We start from the raw sequence: 17,805 nt of genomic DNA on the forward strand, positions 1-17,805 counted from the left end.
AAAAGCAAAACGAGAATAATGGAATGTGCCGGCCTCGAGCATGGATGTGTGTGATGTCCTTAGGTTAGTTAGGTTTAAGTAGTTCTAAGTTCTAGGGGACTAATGACCACAGTAGTTGAGTCCCATAGTGCTCAGAGCCATTTTAATGGAATGTAGTCGAATTAAGTTGGGTGATGCTGAGGGAATTAGATTAGGAAATGAGACACTTAATGTAGTATTGATATTTGGGTAGCAAAATAACTGATGATGGTCGAAGTAGAGAGGATATAAAATGTAGACTGGCAATGGCAAGGAAAGCGTTTCTGAAGAAGAGAATTTTGTTAACATCGAGTATAGATTTAAGTGTCAGGAAGACATTTCTGAAAGTATTTATATGGAGTGTAGCCATGTATGGAAGTGAAACATGGACGATAAATAGTTTGGACAAGAAGAGAATAGAAGCTTTCGAAATGTGGTGCTACAGATTAATGCTGAAGATTAGATGGGTAGATCACATAACTAATGAGGAAGTATTGAATAGGATTGGGGAGAAGAGAAGTTTGTGGCACAACTTGACCAGAAGAAGGGAGCTGTTGGTAGGACATGTTCATAGGCATCAGGGGATCACCAATTTAGTATTGGAGGGCCGCGTGGAGGGTAAAAATCGTAGAGGGGGACCAAGAGATGACTACACTACGCAGATTCAGAAGGGTGTAGGTTGCAGTGGGTACTGGGAGATGAAGAGGCTTGCACAGGATAGAGTAGCATGGAGAGCTGCATCAAACCAGTCTCAGGACTGAAGACCACAACAACAACAACAACTTATCGCCTACCTATCTCCTTCATCTAGGCATCTTTGACACATCGTGACGAGTCTCGCCTTCGTCTACACCCTGGTCGGTAGGCAATGCTACGCAGACATATTGCCATCCCGCAGAGGAAGGGGGAAGAAAAAACACTGCGACTAGTGGGTAGCTGAATCAATCTTATTCTGAAACCCGTCACCTGTACTTGTTCCCGATTTTACCAAATTCCTTATTCTTTAACGTGAGCACGCTCCCGGTACGTCGCGGGTCGGATGCTCGGCATAAATGGCCAATATGTCGGGCTACCCTGGCGTTTCGATCGCGGACGGCTGTCCACGATTATACCTAGAAAAAACTCTGCGTTAAACGCAACATGATTTTTACTATTGGTCGTACACCTTTTCGTCCTAAGCCCTAACATCCATTACCAAAGCTTCCGATTCAGCAAATCATTTACGAAACCACTACATACTGCGAATTCCACGTACGCATCGATGGCAGGCATTGATTAATGCAACCCCGCATTTTTGGTCTCATCCTCATCAGGATGACGAGTAAGCCTCTTTCCAGCACCACCATACCCCCCCCCCCCCCCCTCGTACCCCCACTACCCCGTTGCTACTGACTTATACCCCTGCCGTTCTTTGGACTTGCCAGTTAAGATTGTCCAGTGACATGGTGCGCATTTGATAATTAAGTTAACTCTCGAGCGGGCGCGCCGGTTTCATAACACGAACTGGCGCGCGGCACACTTTGTACACATGTATAGAATGGCTTCATTTGTGTTGCCAAGGTGAGTCATGTATGATCAAAATCACAGTATAATCTTAGTTTATTTAGACAATAAGAAAATAAACTTACATAATGTAAGTTACACCACTGTTTTATTAAACAATAATGAAATAAATTTTCGTTGCGACACCCTGTTGCCAAGGACAGGTGTTACAGAGACAGTAATGACCGACTTGAAGCATAAAACAGTGCAGTGGCATGAGATCCCATCCAGCCGCTTATTCGATCACTAATTGTCTCGTAGACAACTGCCTCAGTGTGGCATTATGCTGCTAGCTCATAATCAGGGTAATTTGTTTTGCACAGATCGTAATTTTTTTCTGCCTAGTTCGCTTTGTATTCCATATTACTGCTGCTCACTTGGACGTGTGAGAACACAAATTATCACTGTGTTACCTGAAGCAATAATGAAGGAATAGGTACAGGTCTGCAGTTGTGAAACAAAAATGGAACTGTGCAAAATCATTTTATTTTTTTGATTGACTTCTCATGGTTGAGATTCACAATCACATAATATTTCTTAAAAGACATCACAGTCGCCGTTGACTGTATAAACTATTTCTTATTACGATTGCAATTTCGGCCTTAGGGCCATTTTCAATGCAAGTTATGCACATTTCTCACCAATTTTTATAATTACGCTACTATTTTAATGAAATGTTTGCTTCATTATGTATATACACCATGTGCTTCACTTGTATCTTTTTATGTTTAGGTAACTTTTGCAGTGTTACTTGAAAGTGGCCCTAAGGCCGAAATTGCAATCGTAATAATAAATAGTTTATACAGTCAACGGCGACAATGATGTATTTCAAGAAATTTTAATTTTTGTTGGCGCACTTTATACACAGGCGCGCCAACTCTAGGGATAACCATCGACTTTTCGCCCGCCACTACAACATGAGGTAATTACTTACTACTTTTCCATTCACTGTAATACTTCCCTTTCGTTACATAACTATCAGCTGGAGCTAACAAGATTACTTTGTGCTCGTAGATACTCAAGCCTGACAATCTGCACTCTGTACTACCACCTGTCGCCACGACGCCCTCTGTTAGTCACAATGATATATTATTTGGTGCCGCCCTTGTTGCTATTGTTGTCAGCCTTACCCCATTTTGGAATCACCCGTCCAACTCAGTAGCTAGGTTCGAACGGTTGTATACCCCGCAACAGGTAGTAGTTTCTACCAACTTGGATTCAGCTGTGCTTCAAGAAAACGTTAGCTTCAAGGTCGCCTTACCAAGCACATGCCCCCCCCCCCCCCTCCCCCCTCACGACATTCCACATTCCTTGCCCATACCTCTCCGCTCTTTCCCCTCCCGCAAGACGTGCGATACGCCACAGATAATACCCCCTACATCACCCTACTAGATAGAATCGCCATTAAAGTTTGTCGACGTCACATGCATATCTCTCCTTCCCCTCCGGACAAGTCACGTGCTCTTCTCCCGTCAGTCAAAGTTTGTTTTAAAAAATGCATGCGCTTCTGTCGAACAGAACCACATTCTAGATGTGAATCTTTTCTTATTTAATGAACTGATTATAAATTCAATGCATTCTTTCCCTTTTTATGTGAAGTTTTATGAAAAAGACGAGGATAATGTTAAATGATGTACCCAAGTTATGGTAGTGTCAGCACATCAGCTGCTTTGGCTACTTATTGCTACAGTTTTTCCAACTACAACTACGGAGTAATTTTGACATAGGTGTAATATTTCACTCACTTCCACTCTTACTGTGTCTTCGCATGTGTTCCATTGTGCCATGTTTTGAAGGACGAATGATGTATGAAGTAATTTAAGGTACTTTAAAGTGAGAAGGTAGCATTTTGGTATTAGATATTCATGGGTTTTGAAGTGTAGCCTTTATTATTCCTTGAATTCATCCATAATTCCAGTATTTTACAAGAAAACTTTGGTACCCTGAGTTAATGTGGTTAAAGATTTTCATGTGAATTTTGGAACATCATCACTTCAGCTTGCTAACTGCATCCTCCATTCTGCTGAAATGTGTTGATATTTGGTAGCCTGTGAAACTCTGTACAACTATTACCCGTAGCTAATATGTGGAGAATATAGCACAATTTTACGTTTGTTATAACTCTTTTTAAACGTACTACACCCAGTCCTTACAGAAGTCAGATATTAACGATTGCATTAAGCTGATTTATTATGTTTTTTACCCAAACACTTTGATAATACTAGAACTGAGTATTCCGTCATATTGTTGATGGATTTTATGCTTGGTATTAGTTCCACTATCTACCAATGAGATTAAAACACTACTGGCCATTAAAATTGCTACACCAAGAAGAAATGCAGATGATAAACGGGTATTCATTGGACAAAGATAATATACTAGAACTGACATGTGATTACATTTTCACGCAATTTGGGTGCATAGATCCTGAGAAATCAGTACCCAGTACAACCACTTCTGGCCGTAATAACGGCCTTGATACGCCTGGACATTGAGTCAGACAGAGCTCGGATGGCGTGTACAGTTACAGCTGCCCATGCAGCTTCAACACGGTACCACAGTTCATCAAGAGTAGTGACTGGCGTATTGTAACGAGCCAGTTGCTCGGCCATCATTGCCAGACGTTTTCAGTTGGTGAGAGATCTGAAGAATGTGTTGGCCAGGGAAGCAGTCGAACATTTTTTGTATCCAGAAAGGCCCTTAGGGGACCTGCAACATGCGACCGTGCATTATCCTGCTGAAATGTAGGGTTTCGCAGGAATCGAATGAAGGTTAGAACCACGAGTCGTAACACATCTGAAATGTAACGTCCACTGTTCGAAGTGCCGTCCATGCGAACGAGAGGTGACTGAGACGTGTAACCAATGGCACCTCATACCATCACGTCGGGTGATACGCCAGTACTGCGATGACGAATACACGCTTCCAATGTGCGTTCACCGCGGTGTCGCCAAACACGGATGCGACCATCATGATGCTGTAAACAGAACCTGGATTCATCCGAAAATATGACGTTTTGCCATTAGTGCACCCAGGTTCGTCGTTGAGTACACCATAGCAGGCGCTCCTGTCTGTGTTGCAGCGTCAAGGGTAATTGCAGCCATGGTCTCTGAGCTGGTAGTCCATGCTGCTGAAAACGTCGTCGAACTGTTCGTGCAGATGGTTGTTGTCTGGCAAACGTCCCCATCTGTTGACTCAGGGATCGAGACGTGGCTGCACGATCCATTACAACCATGCGGATATGATACATGTCATCTCGACTGTTAGTGATACGAGGCCGTTGGGATCCAGCACGGCTTTTCGTATTACCCTCCTCAACCCACCGATTCCATATTCTGCAACCGGTCATTAGATCTCGACCAACGCGAGTAGCAATGTCGCAATACGATAAACTGCAATCACGATAGGCTACAATCCGACCTTTATCAAAGTCGGAAACGTGATGGTACGCATTTCCCCTCCTTACACGAGGCATCACAACAACGTTTCACGAGGCATCGCCGGTCAACTGCTGTTTGTGTATGAGAAACCTGTTGGAAACTTTCCTCATGTCGCCTCCGGCGCCAACCTTGTGTGAGTGCTCTGAAAAGCTAATCATTTGCATATCAGAGCATCTTCTTCCTGTCGGTTTAATTTCTCGTCTGTAGAACGTCATTACGTGGTGTAGCAATTTTAATGTCCAGTAGTGTATTTGCTAAATAATACAAACAGCGCCTTTAAATCATTAAAAGATCGGTGCTGATTCAGTTGGGCCACCATCCACTCCCCATGACAACGAGTTTGAACTGCAACAGCAGGTTAATAACGGATTTTTTTCCTGAACCTAACAGAAACCAAAGTAGTTTATTCCTCTTTTGTGAACCTTTCTAGTGTGATTTTAACATCGTATGTTTTAAGATCTGATGGTATGGACAGTGATGATTTCAACTACTACGGGAGATATTGCATTGTAATTAGAATAGTTAATACTATTCTCTTAACTCACGAAATTCGATAAACTTAACTGCATGTTAGTCCCCTCCCACGTACATACACTAAATGAAATATTGTAACAGATCCCTCCCGTCTTTCCGGGAAGTGACTGACGCCGTTTTGTAAACAATGTTTGTCACCACTTCTCTGGAATGGGGAAGGAATGTACTACACTGAAACGGCAAAGAAAGTTGTGAAGGTAGGCGTATTCAAATACAGAGATAGGGAAACAGGCAGAATACATCGAAACACCGACTTCGCTGCGGCCGGAAAAAAAGATCCTGCAAGAATGGGACCAACGAGTACTGAAGAGAATCGTTCAGGGTGACAGAAGTGCAACCCTTCCGCAAATTAATTTTAATTTTAATAACGAACAGCCACAGTTGCACCGTTTACCTAGAATATACCTAGGTATCAGTCGGGATAACCCAACCTTCTTCAGAATATCCCGACTGAAACCTAGGTAAATTCTAGGTAAACGGTGCAATTGTGGCTGTTCATTATTAAAATTAAAATTAATGTTTATACAGTTGCTGACAGGGCCGCGAAATGTTGAAAATATATAACTTCCGCAGATTACTGCAGATTTCAGTGCTCGGCCATCAGTAAGTGTCAGTGTGCGAACCATTCAGCAAAACTTCATCGATACGGCCTTTCGGAGACGAAGGGCCACCCGTGCGCCCTTGATGAGTACACGACACAAAGCTTCACGCCTAGCCTGGATCCGTTAACACCGACATTGGACTGTTGACGACTAGAAACAGTTGCCTCCCCAGACGGTAACGTTATTCAGCACATCTGGGATGCCTTGCAACGTGGTGTTCAGAAGAGATCTCCATTCCCTAGTACTCTACGGATTTATGGACAGCTTTGCAGGATTCGTGGTGTCAATTCCCTCCAGCAACTCTTCAGATATTAATCGAGTCCATGCCACGTCGTACTGCGGCACTTCTGAGTGTTCGCGGGGGTCCTACACGACATTAGGCAGGTGGCCGGCCGTTGTGGCAGAGCGGTTCTAGGCGCTTCAGTCCGGAACCGCGCTGCTGCTACGCTCGCACGTTCGAATCCTGCCTCGGGTATGGCTGTGTGTGATGTCCTTAGGTTAGTTAGATTTAAGTAGTTCTAAGTCCATGGGGCTGATGACCTCAGATGTTAAGACCCATAGTGCTTAGAGCCATTTGATATTAGGCAGGTGCACCAGTTTGGAAAATCGTGATAAGTTCCTATGGGACCCAACTGCTGAGGTCATCGGTCCCTAGGCTTACACACTACTTAATCTAATACTTAATCTAACATACACTAACTTACGCTAAGGAAAACACACAGATAGTTGCCCGAGGGAGGGCTCGAACCTCCGACGGGGCAAGCCGCGTCAACCGCGGCAAGGTGACCCAGCCCGTTCAGCTAACCCTCGCGGCTGTAGCAGTTTCTTCACCTCCTCAGTGTATATTTATTCTCCACTACTAAGACACTCCTACAGTCGAGTCAATTTAAGGAATCCCCTGACGTCTGACTGTGCTTCTTACAGTTTCCAACTGCGAAGCACGAGCGTCTGTAGGCGAAAACAATAGCCATCTACACAGCTATGTAGAGGTGTTGCCATACAGAAGTTCACAAAATTGCGATGAAGACACACGAAGCAGTTGCGCCCAGTGTACAGCAACTGTCCGGCATCATCTCACACTGAATCTACTGCATACACTATGTGATCAAAAGTATCCGGACACCCACAAAAACATACATTTTTCATATTAGGTGCATTCGCTGCCAGGTACTTCATATCAGGGACCTCAGTAGTCATTAGACATTGTGAGAGAGCAGAACGGTGCGCTTCGCGGAACTCACGGAATTCGAACGTGTTCGAGTGACTGCGTGCCACTTGTGTCACACGTCTGTACGCGAGATTTCCACATTCCTAAACGTCCCTAGGTCCACTGTTTCGGATGTGATAGTCCAGTGGAAACGTAAAGGCATACGTACAGCAAAAAAGTGTACAGGCCGACCTCACCTGTTGACTGTCAGAGACCGCCGACAGTTGAAGAGGGTGGTAATGTGTAGTAGGCAGATATCTATCCAGACCATCACACAGGAATTCAAAACTGCATCAGGATCCTCTGCAAGGGGAAGGTGAGAAAACTTGGATTTCATCAGCTACACATCACGCCGATAAATACCAAACGACGCCTCGCTTGGTGTAAGGAGCGTAAACATTGGACGATTGAACAGTGGAAAAACGTTGTGTGGAGTGAGGAATCACGGTACACAAGGTGGCGATCCGATGCCAGGGTGTGGGTAAGGCGAATTCCCGGTGAACGTCATCTGCCAGCGTTAGTAGTACCAACAGTAAAATTTGTAAGCGGTAGTGTTATGGTGTGGTAGTGTTTTTCGTGGAGGGGGATTGCACCCCTTGTTGTTTTGCGTGGCACTATCACAGCACGGGCCTACATTTATGTCTTAAGCACCTTCTTGCTTCCCACTGTTGAAGAGCAATTCGGGGATAGCGACTGCATCTTTCAACACGATCGAGCACCTGTTCATAAAGGCCGGCCTGTGGCGGAGTGGTCACACGACAATTACGTCCCTGTAATGGACTGGCCTGCACAGTGTCCAGGCCTGAATCCTATATTGAATTCCAGCATTACCGATGGAGGGCGCCACGAACTTAGTCATTTTCGGCCAGGTGTCCGGCCGGATACTTTTGGTCACATGGTGTAATTTCAGAGGTATTTTCATGAATTCATGGAAATGAGAGTTTTTTCGATATTGCACTACAACCACAGTTCATTTTTTGTTTTCGTGTTTAGTACAAAATTGGCAAAACGAATACCCGGGTAATTCCGGGTTTGTCAGTTACTAAATTTTATTCTTTAAATGTGTACACAATTGTAAAGTGTGTAACTGTGCAATGGCTGATGGATAAATATCTGTGTTTTTCAATAGGCTGCGCCTGTAGCGAGGTACTGCGGTATTGTGATACGGGGATTTGAATGTGTAACAGGAATGAAAAAAAGTACCCGTAAACACATGAATATTGAATTACACAACTTTATTTATTCGAGATGGCAGAAGTTTGCCACTATCCGTCGTATTCACAGAACGACTCAGAAGTACGGGACGGTATGATGAGAGAACTATTACTGAACTTCATTGTGAGTTTATACAAAGAACGGCCGCGTAATATTACTTAACACAATTCAGCGGTTTTTCATGTCTGCGGTCGTCGTATGCGTGATGGTAATTTGTTTTGTACTTCTGTTTCAAGGCAAACATGTTTCCGTCACCTTCTTGCTCAGCGCCTCCTGTACTCCATTTCCGGGAGAAGATTTTTAAAATTTATGCATTCCTTGACCTGTGTGTCCACATCACTGCGATTTCCTAGTTCAATGAACACCTAGTTTAGCCACCGTACTTCAGTGCACTAAGGGCGAAATCTAATGACCCAAAAGGAGGGAGAGGTAGCAATAGATCTATAGAGACACCTGGCACGAACAATAATTGAAGACTCTAAATGGCAAAAAGTTCTACGTTCCAAATCTGACACTTGGCAGAAGAAAGGAAAAAGAATGTACCTCTGTTTATACATAAGTGATCCTTATCCAAAAAACTGAGAAGGCATTCTGATACCATAGAATTATGTTGCTCATCGCATCAACACAAAAAATAATGGGAGAAATCAGAAAATAAACGTTCTAAGTAAACAGACTGGTTACAGTTGCCATTAAGAACACAGTAACCAGCCACTTTTCATAATGATGTTTATTTATACAAATAGCACCTTTACCGGTTTCGAACCAGCAGGTTTATCTTCAATGGGGTATTCACGTTCATATAATATTTGTTGTTGTTTACATTCCTTGTTGGCTGTTTTTGTAATAATGTAAACGACAACAAATACACAACAAGAATGAACAGCCATCTGTAGATAAACCTGTCAGTTCGAAACTGGCATCGGAACTGTTTTTGTAAACAAACAACGTTTGGTTGCTGTTCTCCACCTTGGAAGAGTCCGATTGTATTTTCTATACAGCCACGGTCTCAAAAATGTCACTCTTTGGCAACACAGCAGCAATAAAGTTTTTGTTCCAAGTGCCATTTATACTGCGGCTCTACGTTTTATTTGTGATAACACTAGTACTAAAACACACCGTTCAGTTTTTAGCTAGTAGAACTCTAGCCAACAAAAAGCACTAATCGATCTTTTAAATGTCGGAACTCTAGAGGAAAGCTTAGGTTGGCTCAAAGGCCATGAGCCTTCTACTAACGCACGTTAGAAGGACTTTCTGCATGGTTTGGCATCTGGATAAAGTCTCGACATATTCAACAAAGTACCGAGAACACAACAGAACTGAAAATGTATTTTAAAAAAAGAAAATGTTGGCAGGTGCGAGTAAGATGCGCATTGTGAGGGTTCCATACAAAATTAATTACGTGTATAGACGGTTCATCCATTCCGGGAATCGAAAATCTCAATGTTTTTTGCATGTTATCGTCGTTGATACGGGCAACATATCGGTCCTAGGGATTTCAAAACTTTCGAGGGTGTTTTAATTTCAAGTCTGAAGTCGGATACCAAGCGACACAATAAATATTTTTCTTTTCGTGCGATATAATAACAAAATAACAATTTTCTGAGTTTTTTTCCTTCACTTGTACTGCGAAATCTTTCTTCTTAGCAAATTTCCAATCCAAAGAAAGCATGTGTTGACAAGGGTGAAAATTACCGGGCAGTCCTTTCCGCCTACCAGAGAGATTATGGCTAGTGTTTTCTCCAATTCTGTAGGAACGCTCCCTGTTGAGTACTTCGCAGTGGGTTAGACAGTAAAGGATACAATAAAATCTTACGAGCTAAACGGATAAAATGATATGGATTAAAAAAAGTATTGTTCTTCAAGACAGTATACCTGTCCTTAAGGAGCTTTCACGCTGGAAAACATATTTTACATTTACATCTACATATACATGGATGCTGTGCAAATCACATTTTAAGTGCCTGACAGAGTTCATCGAACCAACTTCACAATTCTCTAATAGTCCAATATCGTATAGCGCACGGAAAAAGGAAATACCTATATCTTTCCGTGCGAGCTCTGATTTGCCTTATTTTATTATGGTGATCGTTTCTCCCTTTGTAGGTCGGCGTCAACAAAATATTTTCGCATTCAGAGGAGAAAGTACGTGATCGAAAATTCGTGAGAAGATACCTCCGCAACGAAAAACGCCTTTGTTTTAATGATGTCCACTCCAATTCCTGCATCATTTCAGTGACCTATTTCGCTATAATAAAAAACGTGCACCCCTCCTTTGCACTTTTTCGATGTACTCCGTCAATCCTATCTGTTAAGGATTCCACATCGCGCAGCAGTATTCTAAAAGAGAAGGACAAGCGTAGTGTAAGGAGACTCTTTAGTAGATCTGTTACATTTTCTAACTGTCCTGCCCATAAAACGCAGTCTTTGATTAGCCATCCATACAAAATTTTCTGTGTGTTCTTTCCAATTTACGTTATTTGTAATTGTAATTCCTAGGTGTTTAGTTGAATTTACGGCCATTAGATTTGACTGATTTATCGTGTAACCGAGTTTTAACGGATTCCTTTTAGCACTCTTGTAATTTTAATCGGAAAGAAGAGACCATGAAACTTAGTGATATTTGGACAGTAGCACTACAGAATTGCTAGACAGTTTTACCTGTGACGAGATTACGATTGATAGTTAAATTTTATCTCTGACAATGATTATCTCTGCATATCACGTGTAACTCTGGCCACGCCCACTTTCTACGATATATAAGTCGCTCTCAGACGTCCGACCCGTCAGTCGGCAAGACTCACCGGAGGAGAAACACCCCTCTGAAGATGTCCAGCGCAGCTCTGGACGAAACGTTAGGAGCTGAAGAGTTTCATAGACCACCACCTTACATCCCGGAAGGTTTACCAGAAGATATGTCATCCGGTCGTGAAAGCCTTCATACTATGATCAAGATTGCACAATTTTACAAAATGCTAAAGACTGCTCAGAATTGCTTGTTGTTTCAATAAGTTTTCTCATAACTTACAAAGAATTTAAATTATGAGTAATTTTAATTACATAAGATTAAGTACACTACTGGCCATTAAAATTGTTACACCAAGAAGAAATGCAGATGAGAAACGTGTATTCATTGGACAAATGTATTATACTAGAACTGACATGTGATTACAATTCACGCAATTGGGGTGCATAGATGCTGAGAAATCAGCCACCTCTGGCCTAATAACGGCCTTGATACGCCTGGGCATTGAGTCAAACAGAGCTTGGATGGCGTGACAGGTACAGCTGCCCATGCAGCTTCAACACGATACCACAGTTCATCAACAGTAGAAACTGGCGTATTGTGACGAGCCAGTTGCTCGGCAGCCATTGACCAGACGTTTTCACTTGGTGAGGTATCTGGAAAATGTGGTGGCCAGGGCAGCAGTCGATCATTTTCTGTATCCAGAAAGACCCGTACAGGACCTGCAACATGCGGTCGTACATTATCCTACTAAAATGTAGTGTTTAGCAGGAATCGAATGAAGGGTAGAGCCATGGGTCGTAAAACATCTGAAATGTAACGTTCACTGTTCAAAGTGCCATCAATGCGAACAAGAGGTGACCGAGACGTGTAACCAATGGAACCCCATAACACCAGGCCAGGTGATACGCCAATATGGCGATGTCGAATACACGCTTCCAATGTGCGTTCACCGCGGTGTTGCCAAACACGGATGCGACCATCATGATGCTGTAAACAGAACCTGGATTCATCCGAAAAAATGACACTTTGCCATTCGTGCACCCAGGTTCGTCGTTGAGTACACCATCGCAGGCGCTCCTGCCTGTGATGCAGCGTCAAGGGTAACCGCAGCCATGGTCTCCGAGCTGATAGTCCATGGTGCTGCAAACGTCATCGAACTGTTCGTGCAGATGGTTGTTGTCTTGCAAACGTCCCCATCTGTTGACTCAGGGATCGAGACGTCGCTGCACGATTCGTTACAGCCATGGTGCCTGTCATCTCGACTGCTAGTGATGCGAGGCCGTTGGGATCCAGCACGGCTTTTCGTATTACCCTCCTGAACCCACCGATTCCATATGCTGCTAACAGTCATTGGATCTCGACCAACGCGAGCAGCAATGTCGCGATACGATAAACCGCAATCGCGATAGGCTACATTCGGAAACGTGATAGTACACATTTCTCTTCCTTATACGAGGCATCACAACAACGTTTCATCAGGCAACGCCGGTCAACTGCTGTTTGTGTATGAGAAATCGGTTGGAAACTTTCCTCATGTCGCCTCCGGCGCCAACCTTGTGCGAATGCTCTGAAAAGCTAATAATTTGCATATCGCAGCATCTTCTTCCTGTCGGTTAAATTTCGCGTCTCTAACAAGTCATCTTCGTGGTGTAGCAATTTTAATGTCCAGTAGTGTAGAAAATAATCTAATAAGTCATATGAACCACATGTCATAAAAACAGTATGTGTTTTGTATTACACTATCCTTGCACTATCACATTGCTGTTATGTGTAACTGTGTCGTTTGCTTAATTAAAAAGGCTTTTCATCAACTTTTTACATAAAGTATTTAACCCATGAAATGTGAAATTTCTCCCAAAAGTAGATACTGTACATGAGCTCATGCTACTCGCCAAGCTTTTTATTGTGACATCTCAATCGTTTCTGTATCACTTTTGGTTATGATTTCCAGTTTTTAGAGATTCGTCAGTTACCTTTTTCTTTAGTCTAATTGACTAGGTGCAGATACAGATTATTAATATTATTTGGTTTCCCAATGTAACATTTTACATTTTCTGGTACTCCGGGATTGTGTATCAAGTTTTATTTTCATCTTCCAGTATTGTCTACCTGTCCATAAATTTTCTTTAATATTTCTGCTTCTGATAGATGTCTGAATTACTTGAATCCATGTGATCGGCGGTCTCCCTCTTTTCTTTCTTCCTGTTGGCTATCATTCCATAATTCTCTGTGGTAATCTCTCCTTTGACACTCTTTTTGTATGTCCATGCCATAACAGTTGTTTTTCTTATATAAAATCTGGAACTGAATTTTTAACGTCCATTTTCTTCGTGATGACTTCGTTTGTGATTCTTTCTCGGCTAGATATCCCTGTGAACCGCCTCCAAATGTCCGTCTCCGTTACCGTCAACCTTTTTACTGTTTGCGATTCTACTGTCCATACTTCTGATTCATATGTCATAATGCTTCTGATAATTGGGTTGAAGATTTTTCTTTTTTTTCCTTTCTAATCTGTTGGTCCCATAAAATAACATTTTATGTGACGCTGGAGGCAGTCATTTTGAGCACCTACTATATTTAATGTGTAAAAGATGAAGTCGTTGTTGTGGGTACTAGCGGCTACCTGATAACACAATTAAAACAAGTGAAGAAAATAACCTCGATCCAAATGGATTAAGCTTTTATGATTCACGTGTTGTGTGATTTGCACACGTCTACAAGTATGGTTCCTCCCTGTTTCCTAGCATTCATTCGTGTGGGTTGTCGCATTGTCCTGCTAGAGTTGCCCAAGTCCGTCGTAATGCACAATGGACATGACTGGATGCAGGTGATAAGACAGGATGCTTACGTATGTGCCACCTGTCAGAGTCGTAACTAGGCGTATCGTGGATTCCATATCACTCCAACTGCACACGCTCCACACAATTTCAGAGCCTCCACCAGCCTAAACAATCCCCTGATAACATGGAGGCTCCGTGGATTCATGAGTTTGTCTCCATACCCGTACATTCACTCGATGCAATTTGAAACGAGACTCGTCTGACCAGGAAACATGTTTCCAGCCAACAGTCCAAAGATGGTGTTGACGAGGCCAGGCGAGCCGTAAAGCTTTGTGTCGTGCAGCCATCAAGGGCACACGAGTGGGCCTTCTGTTCCGAAAGCCCATATCTACATCTACATCTACATCTACATCCATACTCCGCAAGCCACCTGACGGTGTGTGGCGGAGGGTACCCTGAGTACCTCTATCGGTTCTCCCTTCTATTCCAGTCTCGTATTGTACGTGGAAAGAAGGATTGTCGGTATGCTTCTGTGTGGGCTCTAATCTCTCTGATTTTATCCTCATGGTCTCTTCGCGAGATATACGTAGGAGGGAGCAATATACTGCTTGACTCTTCGGTGAAAGTATGTTCTCGAAACTTTAACAAAAGCCCGTACCGAGCTACTGAGCGTCTCTCCTGCGGAGTCTTCCACTGGAATATCTATCATCTCCGTAACGCTTTCGCGATTTCTAAATGATCCTGTAACGAAGCGCGCTGCTCTCCGTTGGATCTTCTCTATCTCTTCTATCAACCCTATCTGGTGCGGATCCCACACTGCTGAGCAGTATTCAAGCAGTGGGCAAACAAGCGTACTGTAACCTACTTCCTTTGTTGTCGGATTGCATTTCCTTAGGATTCTTCCAATGGATTTCAGTTTGGCATCTGCTTTACCGACGATCAACTTTATATGATAATTCCATTTTAAATCACTCCTAATGCGTACTCCCAGATAATTTATGGAATTAACTGCTTCCAGTTGCTGACCTGCTATTTTGTAGCTAAATGATAAGGGACCTATCTTTCTATGTATTCGCATCACATTACACTTCTCTACATTGAGATTCAATTGCCATTCCGTGCACCATGCGTCAATTCGCTGCAGATCCTCCTGCATTTCAGTACAATTTTCCATTGTTGCAACCTCTCGATACACCACAGCATCATCTGCAAAAAGCCTCAGTGAACTTCCGATGTCATCCACCAAGTCATTTATGTATATTGTGAACAGCAACGGTCCTATGACACTCCCCTGCGGCACACCTGAAATCACTCTTACTTCGGAAGACTTCTCTCCATTAAGAATGACATGCTGCGTTCTGTTATCTAGGAACTCCTCAATCCAATCACACAATTGATCTGATAGTCCGTATGCTCTTACTTTGTTCATTAAACGACTGTGGGGAACTGTGTCATACGCCTTGCAGAAGTCAAGAAACACGGCATCTACCTGTGAACCCGTGTCTAAGGCCTTCTGAGTCTTGTGGACCAATAGCGCGAGCTGGGTTTCACACGACCGTCTTTTTCAAAACCCATGCTGATTCCTACAGAGTAGATTTCTAATCTCCAGAAAAGACATTATACTCGAACATAATACGTGTTCCAAAATTCTACAACTGATCGACGTTAGAGATATAGGTCTATAGCTCTGCACATCTGTTCGACGTCCCTTCTTGAAAACGGGGATGACCTGTGCCCTTTTCCAATCCTTTGGAACGCTTCGCTCTTCTAGCGACCTACGGTACACCGCTGCAAGAAGGGGGGCAAGTTCCTTCGCGTACTCTGTGTAAAATCGAACTGGTATCCCATCAGGTCCAGAGGCCTTTCCTCTTTTGAGCGATTTTAATTGTTTCTCTATTCCTCTGTCGTCTATTTCGATATCTACCATTTTGTCAACTGTGCGACAATCTAGAGAAGGAAGCACAGTGCAGTCTTTCTCTGTGAAACAGCTTTGGAAGAAGACATTTAGTATTTCGGCCTTTAGTCTGTCATCCTCTGTTTCAGTACCATTTTGTTTACAGAGTGTCTGGACATTTTGTTTTGATCCACCTACCGCTTTGACATAGGACCAAAATTTCTTAGGATTTTCTGCCAAGTCAGTACATAGAACTTTACTTTCGAATTCATTGAAAGCCTCTCGCATAGCCCTCCTCACACTACATTTCGCTTCGCGTAATTTTTGTTTGTCTGCAAGGCTTTGGCTATGTTTATGTTTGCTGTGAAGTTCCATTGAACGGTTCGCACGCTGACACTTATTGATGGCCCAGCATTGAAATCTGCAGCAATCTGCAATCTGGTCGTACGGGAAAATCTCCACTTCATCGCTACCTCGGAGATGCTGTGTCCCATCGCTCGTGCACCGATTTTGACACCCCGTTCAAACTCACTTAAATATTGATAACCTGCCATTATAGCAGCTGTAACCGATGTAACAACTGCACCAGACACTTACTGTCTTACATAGGCGTTGCCGACCGCAGCGCCGTATTCTGCCTGTTTACGTATCTCTGTATTTGAATACGCATGTCTATACCAGTTTCTTTGGCGCATCAGTATAAGTGTGTGTGCATTCTTTGGAAGTTAAATACTAGTGTCCAGTGTTTTCAGCCAGTTGTTGACATCCTTGGTGGCACTATGAATGTCTCGCATAAAGCTCACACCTCACACATCTCCTTCTTTGAGACTCCGTGGTCACGTGCAGTTATGCTGTTTTGTCTGTAACACACTGTCACAATCGGAGAATGGTTTTTCAGTTTTTCTCCACTTTTGAAGGCATAATTTACATCTTCTGTGATCTGTCCTAATTCTATTTAAAGATGCCCATTCCTTTCGTGGTAAATGGAAACCACTGAAAGCTCTCCATGGTCTGTTGATCAAACCTGAGTTGATGATCTCTCCAGACACCGGTCTTTCCTGCTCTTTTACAGGAAACTGTTTTAAAATGCCAGCCATGAAGTTCGAGTTTGCCACGGCAGAGCAACGGGCGGCCATCAGGAAACAGCTGGGCACCACTGATGACGAGATCCAGCAGTCGCTGGCCACGCTGAGGGACTGGTTGCGGGCCCAGCCGCACCTACCCGACACCATAGGTAAGCAGATCAGTGTTAAAGAACTGTTTTCATCACCAAAGATCTTATCAATTACTGAAATCACTTCCAAGACAATTGCACATCCTCATATGATTTCAGGTTAGTAATTAATTATTAAATAATTAATAATAATCCAAAAGCCGTAAATAATATAAAAGCCATAACTTCAACTAAATACCTACGTATCACAATTATGAACAACTTAAATTGGAAGGAACACATAGAAAATGTTGTGGGGAAGGCTAACCAAAATTTCGTTTTATTGGCAGGACACTTAGAAAATGTAACAGACCTACTAAGGAGACTACCTACACTACTCTTGTCCGTCCTCTTTCAGAATACTACTGCACGGTGTGGGATCCTTACCAGATAGGACTGACGGAGTACATCGAAAACGTTCAGAGAAATTCAGCACATTTTTCATTATATCGAAATATGGGAGAGAGTGTCACAGAAATGATACAGGATTCGGGCTGGAAATTGTTAAAAGAAAGGCGTTTTTCGTTGCGACGGAATCTTCTCACGAAATTCCAATCACCAAGTTTCTCCTCCGAATGCGAAAATATTTTGTTGACACCTACCTACATAGG

The 17,805-nt window shown here is 43.0% G+C and overlaps 1 protein-coding gene across 2 annotated transcripts in view; it reads left to right on the plus strand.

Moving 5' to 3' along the window:
* Positions 1–17,805, plus strand: part of LOC126365962 (alpha-tocopherol transfer protein-like) — a 104,614-nt gene that overhangs the window by 15,785 nt on the left and 71,024 nt on the right. For both annotated transcript variants that reach the window (XM_050008757.1, XM_050008758.1), the window contains exon 2: positions 17,054–17,215. In XM_050008757.1, the coding sequence (XP_049864714.1) occupies positions 17,068–17,215 (148 nt within the window). In that variant the 5' untranslated portion in view covers positions 17,054–17,067. The remainder of the gene's footprint in view (positions 1–17,053; positions 17,216–17,805) is intronic.

This window comes from Schistocerca gregaria, chromosome 4 (genome assembly GCF_023897955.1).
Source record: "Schistocerca gregaria isolate iqSchGreg1 chromosome 4, iqSchGreg1.2, whole genome shotgun sequence".
NCBI classification, from domain to species: domain Eukaryota; kingdom Metazoa; phylum Arthropoda; class Insecta; order Orthoptera; family Acrididae; genus Schistocerca; species Schistocerca gregaria.